The following is an 18,556-nucleotide window of genomic DNA, read 5'->3' as shown; positions in this document are numbered from 1 at the left end:
GACGGAAAACAAATTACATTAGGAAAAAGGCAACTGCATGATTAAGTTACAAAGGAATTTGCACCACGGGGTAAGTGATACAACTAGTAAATGTTGAGAAGAATAGAAGCGCCATCCGCAAATAATTGTTTGTTTAAATTTGGGTTGTAGCGTTTGATTAACACTGCTTCCTGAATTTTTGTGTCAAATTGGGATTTGCCTTAGCGTAAAATTTTAAATGAGTCAGTAGAGAATTTTCGATCTGTGCAAAAAGAACACTCCATGATATGGTCTTTGATGGCACTTTTCTTTAAGTCCCTAAAGTTCAGATGCTCCCGTACTCTCGTGGTCAAATGTCTGGTGGACATACCGATGTACGTCAATTCCGAATCACCTGGACATGTAAAACTGTATACGACATTTGAGCAGAGAGACGAAGGCGTCTGGGACTTTAGTTGAAAATACGAACTAATTTTAAATGTTTTATAAATAGGAAAACGTCCACATCAAATTTGTTTTTCATAAACTGTCCGATTTTACGAGCAAACGTTTTGGATTCTTTTTTCACAAACGGAATGGACAAGCAATGCTTCACGTTTAACTCATTTTCAGCCTTTTCTTTTTGGTTGGAATTCTCAGAGATAAAGCGATTCAATATTTTCTCAAAGTACAATTTTGGATAACCATTATTATAGAACATTTGTTTTAATTTCTCTGTTTCAATTCCATTTCAATGGGCATAATGCATCAAAATTCAAAAACAAACCAGTATGAGTAATTTATTGTATTTTATAAATATTTGCAGATTCCTGATGAGGGCTTAAGTTAAGCCGAAAACGTTTGACTGTTAAACTTTTGTAAATATGTAAAAAAAATATACAGTAGAATTCGCCTATAGTGACTTTGGCTATAGTGACACTTCGCCTATAGTGACACCTGTTGCAAAGTCCCGTTGGCATACGCAACAGTTGAGTAGAATTCGGCTATAGTGACACCTCGGTTATGATGACACTTTTTCCGCGGTCCCTTCAGGTGTCACTATAGGCGAATTCTACTGTACTGTTGTAATGCCCAACCCTGTGGTATTGTTGTGTCTTGCCTGTCTTTGTATATTACGTTAAATGTCGTGTCGTTGCTTGGTTTTATCTGTTCATAGTTCACGTCTGCACACGTTGAATCAATGTAAAATGACCGATTTTGTTGTCTGGGTCGATCTGAGTCGTGCTTACAATTTGCATCCGCGAAACGTTAGTTAGATCCTCCAGAACACTTCAAATTCAAATCAACTTTTTGTTACGTAGGTGCAAGAAATAATTACTAGCGCCCTCAAGTGCTTGAAGAGTTCTAGCATCGAGTCGTTCTACCGAAGGCAGTCATTCGAAGTGATCAAATGCTTTTTGGTGAGTGCCTCATTTTCTGGTAAGTGCCTCATTTTCTATGTTTCTTATTTTTTGGAGTTGATTGGCACGAGAAGTGTCACATGACGATCTTCAACCTGGAAATAGTGTCATGCGACTATGCAGTAGTGGACTTTGACTATTTTTGTAACGTGTATTTGATAGAAAACGTAATATTGACTTACACACGGTCTTGAAATAGACGAGTGATCGACGTCAGTGACGAAATTGATGTCTCGTAGGTATCCCGTGTTTCAATGTCTCACGCCAGCTAAAATTCCACTGCTTTATGATCATGTTTGCCTGGTTTTAATCTCCTAAAAGTGTTTATTTATTTATTGACAATCGGTTTTGTTACAATAACAGTATTAATTGCTGCAATGGCTTTATCTTAGGCTAAGAATGGTAAGAAAAATAATAAGTCGAATCAATATTTGCATGAACAATTCTCTGTTGCCGACTTCCGACTTCACACCGATGGATTCGTACACTGAAAACGATTGCGATCATTATCGGTTCATCGGAACGTGTCTTCCAGGTGGGCATGATGAACACTGGCGATAGCGTGGACAACTTTTCCCGCCTCATTCAACACGTCAGCTTCACGAAAGGCGAATTTCCTAAAATTTCTGCACTCAATCTTCACAAATGCCAGGACGCGGTGACACGTGACACGTTCAAGCATGCCCTGACGGGCGCCTTCAGTGAGTTGTTACTTTTACAAAATTGCTTTTCAGCATAAAGTATGCACACATTTGTTTTATGATAATTTGAAAAGTGTTAGTCCTTTTTTAGATTGTTTCAACGTCTGCAGACGCTATATCAATAGAAAAAAAAAACAAATAGTTTAGTGACTTGGCTATGGCCACCCCACCAAATGAAACCGACCAATATCAGCACTGAATTTTTATTGGCTCTCATCTTTGCAATGTTAAATTTACTATGAAGGCCTGCCATTGAAATCGTACTGATAAATCGAGTAAGCCAAAAAAATTCGATGACACTTTTATTTTTTTGAAAACTAAAAGACATGATTTTCAAATTTAATGCACAAAATATATAGAAATTTATCATAAAATGTCAAGGTTGTAGATAGAAAAATAAACGGATGCCATCATTAATTAACAGCCAAAAAGTATAGATCTTGGAGTAATTTGCATCGGATAGCACAGAACGAAACGATTGTGTAGTGACCACGCGTCTGTCATGAGGACCAGTATCACATACCCACCGGGCCTCTTAGGATTAAAATTCCACAGGTTACAGCAGTTGACAGTCGCTTTAAAAAAGTGTTTACAGAGGACTTACTGCTTTTCATGTTGTAAAACTTAAAGACACAATCAGACAAAAAAAAAAGGAAATAGGCTGCATTTGGATGAAGTTTGAAAGACGATTAAGTTTATTCCTTGAACCTATAGATTCATTTCAGCACTGCATTTTTGGCTGCTAATTTCTAAAATAATGGCGTTCGTTTTTTTCTCATAAAACGTTGAAATTTCCAGTAAAAGTGTAAATGCTTGTCATAGTTAAATTTTAACCAGTTTCATTCTTAGCTCTTTCCATTTTAAGTTGAAAAGTATAACCTGCAAACTTGACTGGCTCAGTCGTCAGAATTCTAATAAAATTCTATTTGAATAAGACCCTTCTGATGATCCGTTATAGGTGAAACAGGCTGTTAAGGATTCAGATAGTAATAACTATATTTGATGTTATAATATATTATATATGCAGTATTTCGACTGTTTTTCGAAAAACGGTTGATTAAATCTGTAATCTTCTTCTTCGTGTGTCACGTGGCGTTGGTGTCACACGGCCGTAGCCCAGAGCACTTCTGTAATGCACCGACTGATTGATATCTCAATTAGTCTGGCTACGCTTGCCCACGTGGATATTTTTTCACTTTCGCCTTTTACCAACGCCGATTTACAAGGTCTCAAATCTGTAAAATGAGCTTCGGCGAACTTGCCCTTCTATTTCATTTGCAAAAGTTTCAAAGGGGTTTTTGCTGAAGAATTTTACTTTATTGCAGCGCTTTTGCCGTTTTGCCCCAACAACGTAATTGCGACGTCCAGCGACCGCTTCGATCAGTAATACTTGTGCTCTGTTGAAAGCCCGGAATGCGATAATTTATTGTTTGTTGAAACTAAACAATGATAAGTCGCTCGCTATTGTTTGTTATGACACTGCACACAACGTACAGTGCTGACAAATAACTTTCAAGAAATAACCGATAGTTACCTAAACGGTGACTTGTAGTAAACTTGGGGGTGGAGTCGAATTTTCAAGTTGAATTTATCATTTAAAATTTCTATTGGTTGATATTTTGATCTACTACGACTACGTCACTATGAACACTTGGTGTACGCGTTTCGAGCCAGCGCGTCACATGACGAGGTTGAAGCGAGACCAGTGATGCTGCAATCATTGATCGTATTTCTGCTGTGGTTAGACGCGGGGTTGGGGTTGTGAGAATATTAATGCAGCGTTGATCGACAGGAGCATGCAGCTTATCATCTTGACGGAAACGTAAGATTTACAGGGAACGTTATAAAAATTAAATCAAATAAAATTTGATTCTTTGCTTGCAATAAGTTTATAAACGATTCAATTAAGACTTGTACTGGCTGGTGTGGTTTGGTTGCTGTATTTTGCGATAGAATTTCAGTGTTGAGTATTTCGAAAGTAGTTTATTACTAAAAAGTTGTTATCAAAGAATTGCATACGGTATTAGATTACAAATTAGGTAAAATATAAGGTTACAAATTTCTTTTAACATCTATCAAATTTATTGCTAAAGCTTTAAAGAAATTTACCAATACAGTAATTTTTTGCAAGCTTTGCAGACGAATTTCTCAGAACGACTGCTTTTTTGTGAAATGCATTCACAGAGCCTAGAGTATTTTTGTTTCACATGCAAACGAACATTCCTAGCGTTTCTCTTTAAAAGAAATATAATACTTTAGGAAAGTCGTTCCGAAATTGACTGTTTCAGTGTTTTTTTGTGAAACAAATCCAGTGACAAAATCCTGGGCAATGGACTGATGCTGCCCGTCGGCCATTTTGTTTTTTTCGAGAACTAATTTCACACAAAATTTAGCGTCAAAGCACTTATGCTGCAGGATGAATTTTTCTTGTAGACTGACAGTGACAGTGTCTGCTTTATAAAGCGCTGAGGAGCAACGCATTCTGCGATGTATACAGCGCTATATAAAAACAAGCACTATTATTATTATTATTAAATTGCTAATCTGATGTCGCAAAGAGGTATCATAGCTGGAAAACTATCGTTTGTACTCCAAATTTTTTTTTTCGCCTCGAATGAAGATTGTTCCGACATCAAATCATAAATAGTTGCGTCCAATAAGAAAATGAAACATTTACGAGTTAGTTGTATTATGTAGTCAACGAAATAAGCTTTAAATCTGCGAAAAGCACAACATGTTGCTGTTAATTTGACCAACCGCAAGTTACAATAATTATCAACACCAATGGAAAAGATCATAAACGACCAAAGCAGCAACAAAAAGTTATTTTTTTCCAATTTTTCGAAATGACAAGTCCACTCAAAAAGTTTTCAAAATTGAAAGTTTTTTTTGTCTGTTTTCGGCTAGGTAGAGATGCTATTGTACTGGATTGAATTTGAAATAAAATTAATGATTTGAATTCGATTTATCTTGACACTGTTTTTCAGTATGGAATTTGGTGTTGCTCTTCATAGTTTTAACTTCTTGAAACTTAGTTGCTTTGAAATGATGAGACTGTGTTTTAGGCAACTTAGGAAGCGCGGTGCTAATAAGCATATACAGCAGCCGTTGAAGATCTAGAATTCATGTAATTGTGAAAGTCAGATCAACTTTTGAAATGTTTGTAAAGTTGTCTATTATGATGATTGAAAGGTGAGAAACGTCACATATAATCAGTGATGCAGGAACGGCTGCATGTGTTTTAAACTTTCACCTCATGCCAAGTGATTCCACTGGCATGGCGATAGGCCTCTCTCAGGAAATCGGTAAAAATCTGTGAGAAATATGGGGCATGCTGAAAAGTATTCACCAAATATCATCGGGTTTTTACCATCACCCCTCTCATGGTTCTTTCCTGCAACCAAGTCACTTTAAAAGTGTTTGTTGCGCATTAATTATTTTAATAAAGCTAGCCAGGACATGCCATAAAGTGAAGACGAAATTTCTCATCTTTTAAACTTTGCAAAATCTTGCCATAAATTTCAAGTTACCACTTGAGAAATTGCAAATCGTTGAAACGCTTGTGTTGAAATCGCAAAGTTAAATGAGCAGTTATGCTTATCAAATAATGAAAGTCTTTATCGCATGAAGTTGAACAAATGCTTCTAAATTCTGAATATCAACAAAGAAATTCCAAGTTTTATGCAGCATTGCAATATGAAGACAATCTACTAAACTAATACTTATATATGGAAGATTACTTGTATTTCTTCTATTAAAATGTCCATTCTGTAATTAGAAAATTCCCTATTGTATAATAAAATTTCCATTGTACTGTATATATGTCCTGTTTCTAGCAAGCACCATTTTTTTTTTGTGAAAATGGAGAAATACTTGAATAAAAATAAAGGTAAAAGAATCTCAAAATCGAAAGTGTTAATCACAACTGCTTCATACGCTAGCAAATAACAAGTATTGAACTTTGCATCACTGAAGCTATTGTACCCAACAAATTAACACAATGAGTGTGAATTGATTTCAATCAACCTGATGTTAATTTTTTTCCTCACAGTGTGCGCTGTCATCAAGGACCTGCGAAAGATAGCCCTTCCCTTTGCAGCTCACGTGATAAGGCACTACACCTTGATAGCCATCGCTCAACAATCTGGCCCCTTTCCTGTGTCGCATAAGCAGCAGAAGCGATATGGTGCGCTGGGTGAGTGAGAAATTCTTCCTTTTCTTGGGTTTGAGACCGCCGCAAGTCACGTTGTTAGATCCATGCGCAGTAGCTCTGATGGATTGTGTGGTCATCGAACATTGCAAGATGAAATGTCCACATATTTATCCTGGGGTTAGTATATTGGACATTGATAGATAGTGTGGTGTGCAGTCTGAAAGTCTGAGCCACAGGCACTAGATGGTGAGTCGGCGAGACCCCACTGGAACATGTTGAACAAATTGATAGATGAATATTTTCTTTGTGCGTTAGACTGTTTTTGTTTTTTTAAGCTCAATTCTTCACGTGCCTTGTCTGTCCAGTGTCCATGGCCTATCCCAACTAGCAAACTACGTTCTTTTTACATTCATCCGTCTAGAGACGTTGAAGCAATGTACAAAGGAGTGATTTTGCGAGCCGGGATAGACCTGTTCAAAATTCAAAAATTTTCAATTTTTTTAGCTTCTCGCATTGTTTCTCATGAGTTTGACCATGAGAATTCCGAAAATGACAACCATTTTGCTCTCAGATGATGGGATACCCTGCCTGCCATGACGCCACTACGACATCATTGTCAGAAATAAATGTGAAGTATTTTTCTGTCAGACAAGACCCATTGAGAAATTTCAAAAAATGTGTATAGGTTACCTGAAATAAGCAAAATGTATTTCCACCACTAGTGGCGCTAAGTGATGCTTTTTAATTTTTTAAATCACCCTACACTTCACTTGTGAGCTATCAGTAAGGCATTGAATGAAAGTGTTTTCAATTGAAATAATGAGTTCCACCGTCAGGATTATGGCTTAACAAGTCCAAAATGGGTGATTTTGGTGAAAATGGAAATGTTTAGGCATCTTGAGGCAGGGTATCCTATCATCTGAGAGCAAAATGGTTGTCATTTTTTGGAATTCTCAATGTCAAAATCATGGAAAACAATGCGAGAAGCTGAAAAATTTCGAACTTTGAACCGGTCTAGAGTCGGAAAACTTCTTCAGCTACTTTTTGTTTCCACGCTAAATTTAACCGTTTTGAACATTTTAACTCGATTGAAAGAAGTTGGTTTTTGACGTTGCATGAGTAACTCACTCTGAGTTCCTCTTCAAGATTTCCAGAAACCGAAAGTACTCTGAAATTTTTTCGAACTGATTTCAAAACAAAAACCGATTTCAAAAAAGTTTTATTGCATTTCTAAGAAAATTTTGGTTTATATTTATCCAGGTTATAGTGAAAGAGGAATCCGATCTGGGATGGATCCTTTGGTGGTTGTGGATGCGATCGCCGAGTGCATGGCTTATGAGGAGAAAGAGCTTTGCAAGATCGGGAACATTGCGATTCTGATCATGGTCAAAGTCGGAGGTATGGAGAATATCTTTTCTTATGCAATGTTTTTTGAAGTAAAATCAATGTTCTTCATTTAGAAAGTATGTCTGTGGAAAAAGTGTTTTGGCGACAATCTTAAACTTCCGTTGAGAGGTACACAGTTCACAATGTAGAAACTAATCTTATTTCGAAGACCACTCACCAATCAGTTTAGTTTTCAAAAATTTGTTGAACTGCAAGTTTTTATTTTTTGAAATTTTAGCATTTTGTTTTTTTCTTAAGTCTTAAAGTTACCATAATATAATCAGTAATCACATAAAAATAAACTAAAAATTACAAACGTTTTCGGCCATACTTATGTTAGCCCTTTCCAAGTGACGAACTGACTGATGTTCTTCATAAATTGAAATTACAGATCTGATCTACATACACAAAAATCGAAAAAAGAAACGCATAAGAATTGAAACTTCGATTTTTATGCATGTAGATCAGCTTTGTAATTTCAATTTATGAAGAACATCTTTGCAGTGATTAACTTCACCTATTTGTTTCATCTCATTCTGTTCATGGAACTTTTCTCCTTTAGTCCTAACTACTTAGCCTCATCTTTTACTCGTTTTTTCCATGTTGTTTTTGGACGATTTCACTTTCAAAGCCAGTTCATTCCTATGATTTATTTAATTATATCTTTTTAACCAATCGCCTGTGGTCACCGGACTGCCGACCGACAGCTTAGTCGTGAGTAGATATTTCAAAGTGATTTATCATTCTTTGGGTCATTTTAATTGTTTCAGTGTCTACAATTCAGATGATATTCAACGTCTTAAAAGGCTAAATGATTTCGATTGTGCATTTTGCGTTGCAGTAGATTTAGTAAAATTGTGTAACAGTTGGTGTCGTTGTGATAAATAGCCGTCCAGAGGATATACAATTATACATGTTTAACAACACTTCATTTTTGAGAGAAAAACTGGATTTCAATATTATCCGTCTAAATTGATTTTGATCTACAAATTTTTAACACATTTTAAACTTACTGATGTGTATTTTTCAACCTGAAACTACAATTTGTCTAATGCGAAAAGGAAAAAAAATGGCGTTTTGTGTTGCATCGTGTATTGTCTTCAGCCACCTGCGGCCTGTGGTTGTAAGATTTTCATTCGGACGGCAGATGTCACAGAGTCTGCGCCTTTGGCTCAGGGGTTGGCTGTATTTTTCTTATACGTTTTGCTGTGGTAGTCACTGGTCACTCACTCATAAAATTAATTTTTGGATGTTGCTTTAAGAAAATACAATGTGGTAAAAACTCTACTATTCTGGTCAATGTGCGTGGTTGTTGAACTATTTAGTAAAACCAACGATGCTGCTGTTTTGCAGGCAGGTCCACTATTCGTAAGCAAATTTATGATTATGAAATATTATAAATATCAACATATAAGTTTAACTTTTTTGCTCAAAGCTTATCAAGTCGTTTATTTGTACTTAGCGTAGTTTCTAACGTGTTTTAAAGCGAGATGAAAACAGGATCACAATGCTTATGACTGCAGACCTGTGCTTGTTTGGGGGTATATTTTATGCGGGATTGTCGTTGAAGTTTTAAACTTTTATAAAAAAAAAAAAATAATAATAATCTCTTTCCAGCCACGGTGATGGGATCCTTAGAAAGAGCCGCATCTTTACCATTGTTCTCTTACGTGGTGGATCGGATGTGCTCTTGCTGCTACGACAGAGCGTGGTACGCCAAATATGGTGGCTGCAGCGCCATCAAGTATCTGATGGAACTGGTGAGTCCAACATCCTATTGATTTTTTTATGGATTCCACGAGAGTTCAGTTAGTTTATTTATTTTTGCTGGCAAATAAACAAAAAGATACAAAACACAAATAATTCGCACAACAAGGATGGCAGCGAAAGACCAAAAGGTCACCAAAAATCAACTGCCATCCAAACATATAAACAATCTAAATTTAGCAACATACTACATAGTACCGGTACTTAACACAATGCATAACAGTGACATAACAGTGACATAACAAAAACAGGGCAACATAAAACATAAAAACTATTGTGCAAGGAGATAAGCAAATGATTTGTTTTATGAGTGATTATTGTACAAATGCTTTAAAAAACAGTATATTTAAATATAAAAGTATTGTAAGATGTTTCTTTCATTTCTTTTTGTATTGGTTTCCATAGTATCACTACAATGAAACATGGCATCTTCTTACCAAAGTTTGCTCTTACAGGTGGCAAATATAAATCATTTTTGTTTTGACGGGTGCTATAATGGTGAATTTTATTTACAAAAGTAAAGGCACGTGGCATCATTTTGTTCACATATTTGTACATGAACTTTGCAGTCTTTAATTTAATGAAAAAATTGCTAAATACTTAGTTTATGAATTTTATACTTTAGTTTGTTAAAAAAAAATGCCAAAGACACAGCCACGACGTGATCTTGGGCAATATTTAACCGATCAACATTCGAGCGTCCCTCACGAGCTCTCATCACTCGGCTGTGCAGCCGACTTTGGTGAACTTACACTATAAATCCTATTGAAGGTTAAATTTAAAAATCAAATTTATATGCGTATTCTAGAAGGGTCTGCTACTATTCGGTGAGTCCGATTTGGTGAGTTCTTAACCTCTAACCCCTAACCCTAAAACGGCAATGATAATTAGGTTACGGTACCCGATAATTTAAAAAAAAATTGAAAAAATCCCCCGTTAAGGGATCGGACTTACCGAATCGGACTTACCGAATCGGACTCACCGAAACGGGCCATTCCGATTCTAGAAAGTAGAAGTTGTTAATTCAAACGATTCCATTCAAACAACTGCTCATTTTAATTTTTAGTTTAAAAAGAGTCTGTAGATTCACTCATCTTTTCGTGAAAGTTTGGATAAACACTGACTGCTCTGTGAAACCCTCGTGACCCGTTTCTCTGTGTCTTTATAGGAAGTAGTTGTTGTTTTCGAGTCATCACCGTCCACGGTGTCCAGCCTTGTGCCCCCAAACTGAGTCAATGCAAACATCTCGAGAAGTTTGGTCAGTGTCGCATTGGCTGTTGTGAGGCGTAACTTCGCCAGTAAAATATGTCCGTTTTACATTGATTAAACGTCTGTAGACGCTAAATCAATGTAAAAAAGAAGCATTTTGCTAGAACGGAATAAATTAGCCGACTGACAAGTTTACATGAAACTGAATGGTTGTAACTTCCTGAATGTTGGATGACTACAGATGCCTATCACGTGGGTGCTGGAACATCAATACGTATTCCTCCGCGCGTTGTTATTCGTCATGATGGATCTCACTAATGAAGTGTCCAGTGGAGCGGTCGATCTTGCGAAGGAAATTTTAAAGGTAACCTTAAAAGATTTCACCTCATACTTCTTTGAATCCATTTTATTCATTTATGCGGTGTGTCACTTTTGTTTCTGCAAACATTATAATCTAAAAGTTCTTTGAACAGTAAGTGTTGGTCACATAGTAGTAGTACACTAGTAGTCTACTGTAAGAATAACGTCGGTTTATTTAATTTCAGTATAGTAAAATGTTGTCCGCATTTTCTGAAACGTACCAAGTATATACTTTTGCACCTGGTTATTGTAAAGCATCATATACCATCAGTGAAATATCTTATCAGTTATCTTAAAAAGGATCTGAGTTGTTTTCTTCACTAGAAATACTGTTTGGAAATTGAATATCATTTGTACTCGTGATATTAGACATTTGTGTGTCTTGTGGTTGTTCTTTCAAATCAAACAAAAGCAGAAAAAAAAAGTTTTTGATTTTTAAACCTTTTTACCAGGATCTTCTTGTAAAATGTGCTACTCCACTGACCGGAAAGCTGGCGGAAGATAAGGCAGCCGCCACACTTCAAAAGAATTCATTCAACCGTGTCATGCATGAGCTAGTTCGGGAGGTGACGTCGCCTAATCAACTTGTCCGAGAGCAGGTATGCTTACCTAAAATGTCTAAGTAAGATGTCAAATCCCAGTTTGATGTGGCCACTCCATTCATCATACTTAACAGCAGACGTTAAATCAATGTAAAAATGACGGATTTTGTAGTCTAGGGTACTTGGCGTTTTGTCTTCACATGTTGAAGGTAATTGATGTACAAAGAGCGTCTTTTTGCTTCTGCAATGCTGTGGACGGCTTGAAGCGTTGCTTGAAGTCGGAAACTAGCCTTCTGTTCAACTTCATTTGGCTGGATGATATTTTTTCCCAGCTGACAAAAGTTGTCCTTTATACATTATTTCAACGTCACTGAACGTCTAAGCGATGTAAAGAAGCAACTTTTTTTTACAGATGGGTTAATGGCTTTGGTTACCTGCGTTGTCATCCTAGTACCAGTCCAGCACCACATTCAAATTATTTGCTTATGTAGTTTATCTTTGTGTATTGACTAGGCCTAGTTTATACAATACGTCATGTTACTAATAAGTGCAAAAAAAATGTCTACAATATTTTTAACTGTCTTCTCTGTTTTTCACTTTGAAGCAGCTTTGTTGGAGAGGATGTCGAAATGATAGTGTGCCAAGCCAAAAGAAATTCATGATAATATTTACATATTATTGCGCCAGCTTGTCTTGCTTTCGGAAACTGATTGATGTAATTTCGCTTCAACTTTAACCTCTTAGGCTGTCAGCTCGCTTCATACACTAGCCGACACTTCTGGTCAACGAAGCGTGACAGAAATCATGACACCTCACCGCGGTGTGTTGGCGGACATGATTCCCCCACGCAAGCACCTCTTGCGCCACCAGCCGGTCAACACACAGATCGGATTAGTTGAAGGAAACACTTTTTGCAACTCTCTCCAACCGAGGCTTTTCACACTGGATCTCACCGTGAAGGAACACAAGGTAGACCATTGGTGCATTTTGTCTATTTTCTTTTGCCATGCCTCGTTTGTGAACGTGTAATCTTTTTTAAACCATAAACAGACATAACCAAGCAACAACACTACATTTAACATTATAAAAACAAAAAAACAATAAGCTAACGTTTTCGTCTAGTCATAGCCTACAGCCCTTTTCAAGTCTATAAGAATAATAATACTAAAGATACTAAAGAATTAGTTAGTATTTATTTCTTTAAAAAAATATTTTTCTTATAGGCTTGAAAAGGGTTCTATGATTAGCCGAAAACATTAGCTCACTGTTTTTTGTTTTTAATATGTTAAATGTAGTGTTGTTGCTGAGTTATGTCTGTTTATGGTTTAAAAAAGTTACCTCTCTACCCAAATTGTGTAATCTTTTCTTCACGAAACTTGATACCGCTGGTCACAACATTCAACTGAAGTGACATTCAACTGCAAAATGGGGTAAAACGAATATTGTCTATTGCTTTTCGAACTGTACAAACAGTTGTGCACACCTCTAGTGCGGTGTCATTCTGTGACATCATCATCATCATCACTTGAAGATAACGTTTACAATATCTCCATGTGAGCCTAAGGTTTGCTATAAAATAGTCAAATAACAACGTTTATGAAATTTTTATCCCAAGTTTGTCCTACAAATTTCACGGTACTTGGAATTCAGGTTTAGTAGTGACTTATTAACTTTGGAAATATTTTAACGTGAGCTTGATGGGCGTGTTTACCAACTGCGGTTGTTAAATCAAAAGTGCCATTTTTAATTAAATCAAAAATGGAGTTGGTATTTTGAGGAACAGCTGTATAGTTGATATTAATCATATTTTTTTTATCTGTTTTTCTAAGGCGCACTTTTAGCATTACATTTTAAGTATTACTTGAAATGAGTTATCGTTCGTTGCGCATTTACAAGACAACAGAACATCGTCACAAATATTAGAAATATTTGAGCAAACGCTTTTCAATAGCAATGTAATAATAAAAAAAAATTATGCATAAAGACATTCACTCGTCTTCAAGCAGATGAAGCGATCACCCCATCTTATTGACATCACAAGGCTTAATGATTCTCTTTTTTAAAGGTGTTTTTCACTGAACTATTTAACATATGCGAGGCGGATGATGCTGCTCTCAGGAAGCTGGCTTGCTACAAAGGTGTCTCAAGTCTAATTCCTCTCCGCATAAGCGCCATGAAAGCTCTGTCTGTTCTCTACTACATTAGTCAGGTATGTTTGTGGTTTTACTGTGAATCATTTGTTGCCACAGCCCACATCTCTACCATGCTTCTAAGTATGAAGTTCGCTGTCTGATAAAGCTCTAAATTAAAAAAAATGAAGCTATTTTTGGACCACAGCTGGGCTGAGACGGGTCCTCTGCATGTAAAAAGTGCCTTTGTTTCTCTCAGGTCAAGGAGAAAATCATAAACGTTTTGTTCAAACAACTCGGTTCGGAAAGCGTCGAGCTCATGAAGACGGCGGAAGAATGCATCAGACAGTTCCTCAAAGGCACCGAGGTGGAGGGCAGTCCTATAGAGACGGACGTCGTACACAACGCAATGCGGCCAACGTTGCTCAAGATGGGAGACTACAGGTTGTAGATAAATACATTTGTGTTATTTAACTATTCTTGACAGCAAAAAAAAAATTATTTGCTTCATTGTCAGATAATAAGCTTCCAAGTGTCTGAAAATTTATGCTTGATTTAAGCTGGCTGATGAGATCATTCTTTGACCAAAAGCATTTTTTACAGCAACGTGTTGTTTTTTTTTCAGGAATTTAACCTTGACTGTGGTGCACCACCTAGCCGCCTTATCTCGTCTTTTTCCAAACACTTTCAATGAAAAGTTGTGCGAGCAATTATTCGCTCACCTCACCAAGTGGCTGGAGACTGCCTTGCTCAAACAAGTTAACGCCGCTGGAGGGCAGCAAGGAGACACGAAGGTGGATGTGTCACGTGAGTTGGAGTTGTGTGCCGCCATCTTGGAGATTTTCCACCTGATTCCACTGGCACCACAGGTTAGTAAAAAGCACCATGACTAGAGATTCATGTATAGGAATGTTTTTGCCTAGGTATGGACTTACGATACCAGACACACTGTGTTTATGTCCTTTTGTTTAAATTTAAAACATTGATGTGCTTGTGCATATTTTTAATATCGATGGTTTGATAGTATAGAAGTTAAAACTCTGCTACAGATTTTCTGAGTTAATAGACTTATAACTCCCATCTCCTAGTCAACAAATCACTTCTTTTTACATTGATTCAACGTCTGCAGACGTTCGATCTTTGTAAAATGGAATGATTTGTTGGCAGAGTTTGTGAGGGAGCACAGAGCCATCAGTTTGCGAGTAAAGTTACTGTCTGGCACACTTCATGTTCATGGTGAATGGTTTTTATTTTCAGACTTTGCTGGAGCCTCTCATTGCTTTGGTTGTGAAAACGGAAACAGGATTGCAGCTGGAGGTTGGTAGTCCACTGAGGAAGCCGCTCTTGTGCTTCCTGACGCGGCATCCGGATGCTGCTCTCAATATCTTCCTCCAGGATCACAGAGCCGTTGACAAGCACTGGCATCGAATGTTGGTGAGTGGTGGCAGAGGGGAGAAGTTCCTCGTTATTCTGCATTTTTATTTTACATATTTTGGTATTTTGTTGCACTTGAAGAAATGAACACAAAGTACTGAAAAATTTCAAGTTTTCCATGCCAAAGTGTAAATTGTAAGCGGATTTCTGGAAAACTTGCGTTTTCTGAATAAAACACACACACACGCACCGAAGAAAAATATATTTTAGTGGAGCCAACTGATAAGGTTTTATCGGTTATACTTTTGATTTAATGAGTATTTCATACATAATTGTCAATATAAGTCGTTTTAAGGTGACCTTCCTGAAACGAGATGATGACAATGGAGCTATTCTTCGAGATAAGTTGGAGCAGAAGATGTTGAAGATTTTGCAGCTTTGCTTTTCCCACCAGCCGGAATTGTCCAGTAATCCTCAGCATGCAGAGCTGGAATACTTTGGAATATTGGTGAGTCTCCTATCCTGCCAAATTGTTGTGATTTTAAAGAAAGCTGGAAAACGTAACATTGTGACAAACACGTAAAACGTAACAAAAAACAACGTAAGGCATGTTTGAGTCACGTGTGATCAAGGAAGCTCATTGTATCGTCATGTTCAGATGGTTCGGACATTGGCGAAGAGAAATCCATCGTTCCTTTCTCAAAACATGGCGATTGTCAACAAGCTTCATGAGATCTGGATCAACCAGGACTTTCATAAAAAGCTCGAAAAAGGTTTTTGTTTTGGTTTTTGTTGATGTAACTGGTCGGGATTTGGTTCGTTTTAGATGTAATTCAAAAGTACTCCGAGTTTTTTGAAACTTGTATAGCTCTCTTGGTAATTTTTTTTTTTATAAAAAAAGAGCCTTTGTACGCGCAGTTGTATTGTCTACTGATTTTAAAATTCGTGTAATGAAGCAATACGTATATACGTGAATTCTGTCAATGACATAAAAGCGATAAGATCTGTTTCAGTCAGTGCCGGGCGAATGAATGAAGTTACACACTAAACAGTTAATCTGTTCGCGCAATTAAACCTTCGTTACATCTTGGAAAATCTGTCGGTTTTCGCTTTTGTTGACAATATAATTATTCAATAGATTCAACAGCCTTGCATTTTGACGCTTCAAGACTGCTTTGCAAATGTCTGCTCGGGTACGCTTCCAGCAATCCAGCAGACGTCGGGTTGCAGTTTCAACTCTTGCGGGCTTTCTCTGTTCGTACTCTCGCCGATTTTCAGTTTCTCAAGTACTGGTTCGAAGAGTATATACCGCAGAAGTACACCAACCAACAGAAGCAATTGGTAAGTTTTCTCTGATCCATGTACTGTACTATCCAGCAAGCAAAAGTTAATTGAGTTTCGTAGAAGTTTTCGTAGACGCCAACGAATGTCTATTCTGTTAGATGGCACTTCTCATGCCACCTGTTCCTTTAATCCAATAAAACCCAATCGTTTTTTTAAATTGCTATAATGTTGCCATTTGTTTGTTGTTTTGGTGGATAAGCTAAAGAAAGATATTTTTGTTAATGGAATGTGCGCGATATGCACTTGGTGCTTTCCCGCCTTTGATCACTGCTCGCGATACGCGTGTAGTTTTTTTAATTGTAGTTCAAAAGGCACAACGTATTAAACGTTTGTTTTGATAAAGTTATTTAATCTTATGCTGAACATAGTGAGTGCTCCCTACCATTGACAAAATAGCTTTTGTTGCTATCATTATATTGGATTTGCTTAAAGAGCATTCGTTAAACTTAATAGTTTGCCTCTTGATCGCAAATTGCCTTATATTTACCAAGTCACATAAAATATTTCAGCTCACAGGTTGGTCTTTGAACGTTTGCAGTCGTTCAGTCAATGCAAAAAGGACCAATTTTGTTGATTTGAATTCCGGGTTTACACTGAATTATCGCACATCATACGTGGGCTTGATTTTCTTTACTTTTCTCGCAGATATTCTACAAATTTCTCGAGTTCTACCACGATACAAACTTTCCCGCCGTGCTGAAGGCTCTCTCCATCAAGCACATACTCATCCCAATATTCAAGCACGCTCTTGATACGGACGAGATCGATCAACTCACTGGGGCTTCCCCTCACCAGGAGGTCGAAAACCCAAACGATTGCATCAGCATGTTCATAAATAGGTGGGTCTCTCGTAAAGAAATATCATCCATCAGACTTATTGTATCTTCTGTTAAAGCTTAGTGCTGTGAAAATACACTACAGGACTATACGAAATTGGCCATGTAATGCAGTACTCGTGGTGAAGCGGTAAGTTATGCCGTAGAGTTTCAAGTTACATGCAGAAGCGATCCAAAAAGAGTCTTAAGTGCTGCTTGCTTTGAGGTACAAGTTTCTTTTGTAGTTCTGATCTTAGAGAATGGGTCCACTTGGAATACATATTTGATCTGTATGATGCCTGATACCTAAACTCAAAAAATATATCGCATAACACCAGAAAATGTTTGATGTCCGTACACAGCATTATTTTGTGATATTGAGTTTTGCTTTTCGTAGTTGTTTAACTTTCTTTATTTCCTTGAGGTATCGTCGCATTTTAACAGACTCTGTTATTTCTCTTTAAAATTACGTTGTTTGAAAGCAAATTAACGATGTTATGCGTTCTGTGATTTGGCAGAGTGATCGATCCTGAAAAACCATTTGCCGCTCCGGATGTTGTCCAGATTCAAGTTCTTCGTTTCCTCTCTCTTCTGGTTGAAAGAGCATCCGCCTACATCCATGAATCGGCCACCAAGAAGCATGGCAACAAACTCCGGAGGATACTGACTTTTGCATGGCCGTGTCTCCTCCCTAGGAATTGCGTAGATCCCGCCAGCAAGTACCACGGTCATCTCCTCCTCTCTCACATCATTACTAAATTTGCCATCAGGAGGAAAATTGTCCTCAGAACCTTTTACTCCCTTCTAAAGGTAAATTACTGTTAGCACTCATGTCGACTGTAATGCACTGAAAAAGCGCCATCAGAAACTTATCTTGGCTATTCGGCGGCATATTTGTAGAACCACTGACGCAGGGCCGGTTATCTACATTCATAGTGACTTTTTTTCTCCAGTAGATGAAGTATCGTTGCGATTATTTACATTAGCTGCTGTTTTTGTCCAATATAAAAACTTAAAATCAAGTGGGTGCACAATTTGATTCTTGGTCTGAGCAGTGAGCGCTTCTAGTCGGCAAGTGAGTTTTTTTGTTTAGACATTGAATCTACGCGAAAAGGACTGATTTACAAACTGGGCTGTTCATTCTTTTGCGTTCAGGCGCATGCAGGAGAAGCGAGAGGAGTCGTGAAGCAGGCTCTGGATGTTCTGGCTCCTGCCATGGCTACAAGGATGGAAGACGGAAACGAGATGTTGTCACATTGGACTAGGAAAATTATAGTCGAAGAAGGCCATACCTTGGCGCAGCTGATGCATGTCTTGTTGCTTGTGGTCCGACAATACAAGGTTTATGTCGTTGGTTATTTCTTTTCCATCCTGTTGAGGCACTTATATTTTCTGGT

At 37.4% G+C, this 18,556-nt stretch overlaps 1 protein-coding gene across 1 annotated transcript in view; it reads left to right on the top strand.

The window, feature by feature from the left end:
• The window catches only part of LOC145775934 (transformation/transcription domain-associated protein-like), a 55,174-nt gene that overhangs the window by 16,215 nt on the left and 20,403 nt on the right, over positions 1 to 18,556 (top strand). The window contains exons 22-39 of the mRNA XM_082587344.1: positions 1,281 to 1,379; positions 1,915 to 2,080; positions 6,132 to 6,275; positions 7,494 to 7,631; positions 9,237 to 9,379; positions 10,837 to 10,959; positions 11,408 to 11,554; positions 12,242 to 12,466; positions 13,563 to 13,706; positions 13,886 to 14,070; positions 14,252 to 14,495; positions 14,884 to 15,060; positions 15,356 to 15,508; positions 15,659 to 15,773; positions 16,139 to 16,341; positions 16,990 to 17,183; positions 17,678 to 17,969; positions 18,315 to 18,500. Coding sequence (XP_082443470.1) covers positions 1,281 to 1,379; positions 1,915 to 2,080; positions 6,132 to 6,275; positions 7,494 to 7,631; positions 9,237 to 9,379; positions 10,837 to 10,959; positions 11,408 to 11,554; positions 12,242 to 12,466; positions 13,563 to 13,706; positions 13,886 to 14,070; positions 14,252 to 14,495; positions 14,884 to 15,060; positions 15,356 to 15,508; positions 15,659 to 15,773; positions 16,139 to 16,341; positions 16,990 to 17,183; positions 17,678 to 17,969; positions 18,315 to 18,500 — 3,078 coding nt within the window. The remainder of the gene's footprint in view (positions 1 to 1,280; positions 1,380 to 1,914; positions 2,081 to 6,131; positions 6,276 to 7,493; positions 7,632 to 9,236; positions 9,380 to 10,836; positions 10,960 to 11,407; positions 11,555 to 12,241; positions 12,467 to 13,562; positions 13,707 to 13,885; positions 14,071 to 14,251; positions 14,496 to 14,883; positions 15,061 to 15,355; positions 15,509 to 15,658; positions 15,774 to 16,138; positions 16,342 to 16,989; positions 17,184 to 17,677; positions 17,970 to 18,314; positions 18,501 to 18,556) is intronic.

Source organism: Aplidium turbinatum, chromosome 8 (genome assembly GCF_918807975.1).
Source record: "Aplidium turbinatum chromosome 8, kaAplTurb1.1, whole genome shotgun sequence".
NCBI classification, from domain to species: domain Eukaryota; kingdom Metazoa; phylum Chordata; class Ascidiacea; order Aplousobranchia; family Polyclinidae; genus Aplidium; species Aplidium turbinatum.
The sequence above is the reverse complement of the archived record's forward strand: the minus strand, read 5'-3'. Positions and strand labels throughout refer to the sequence as shown.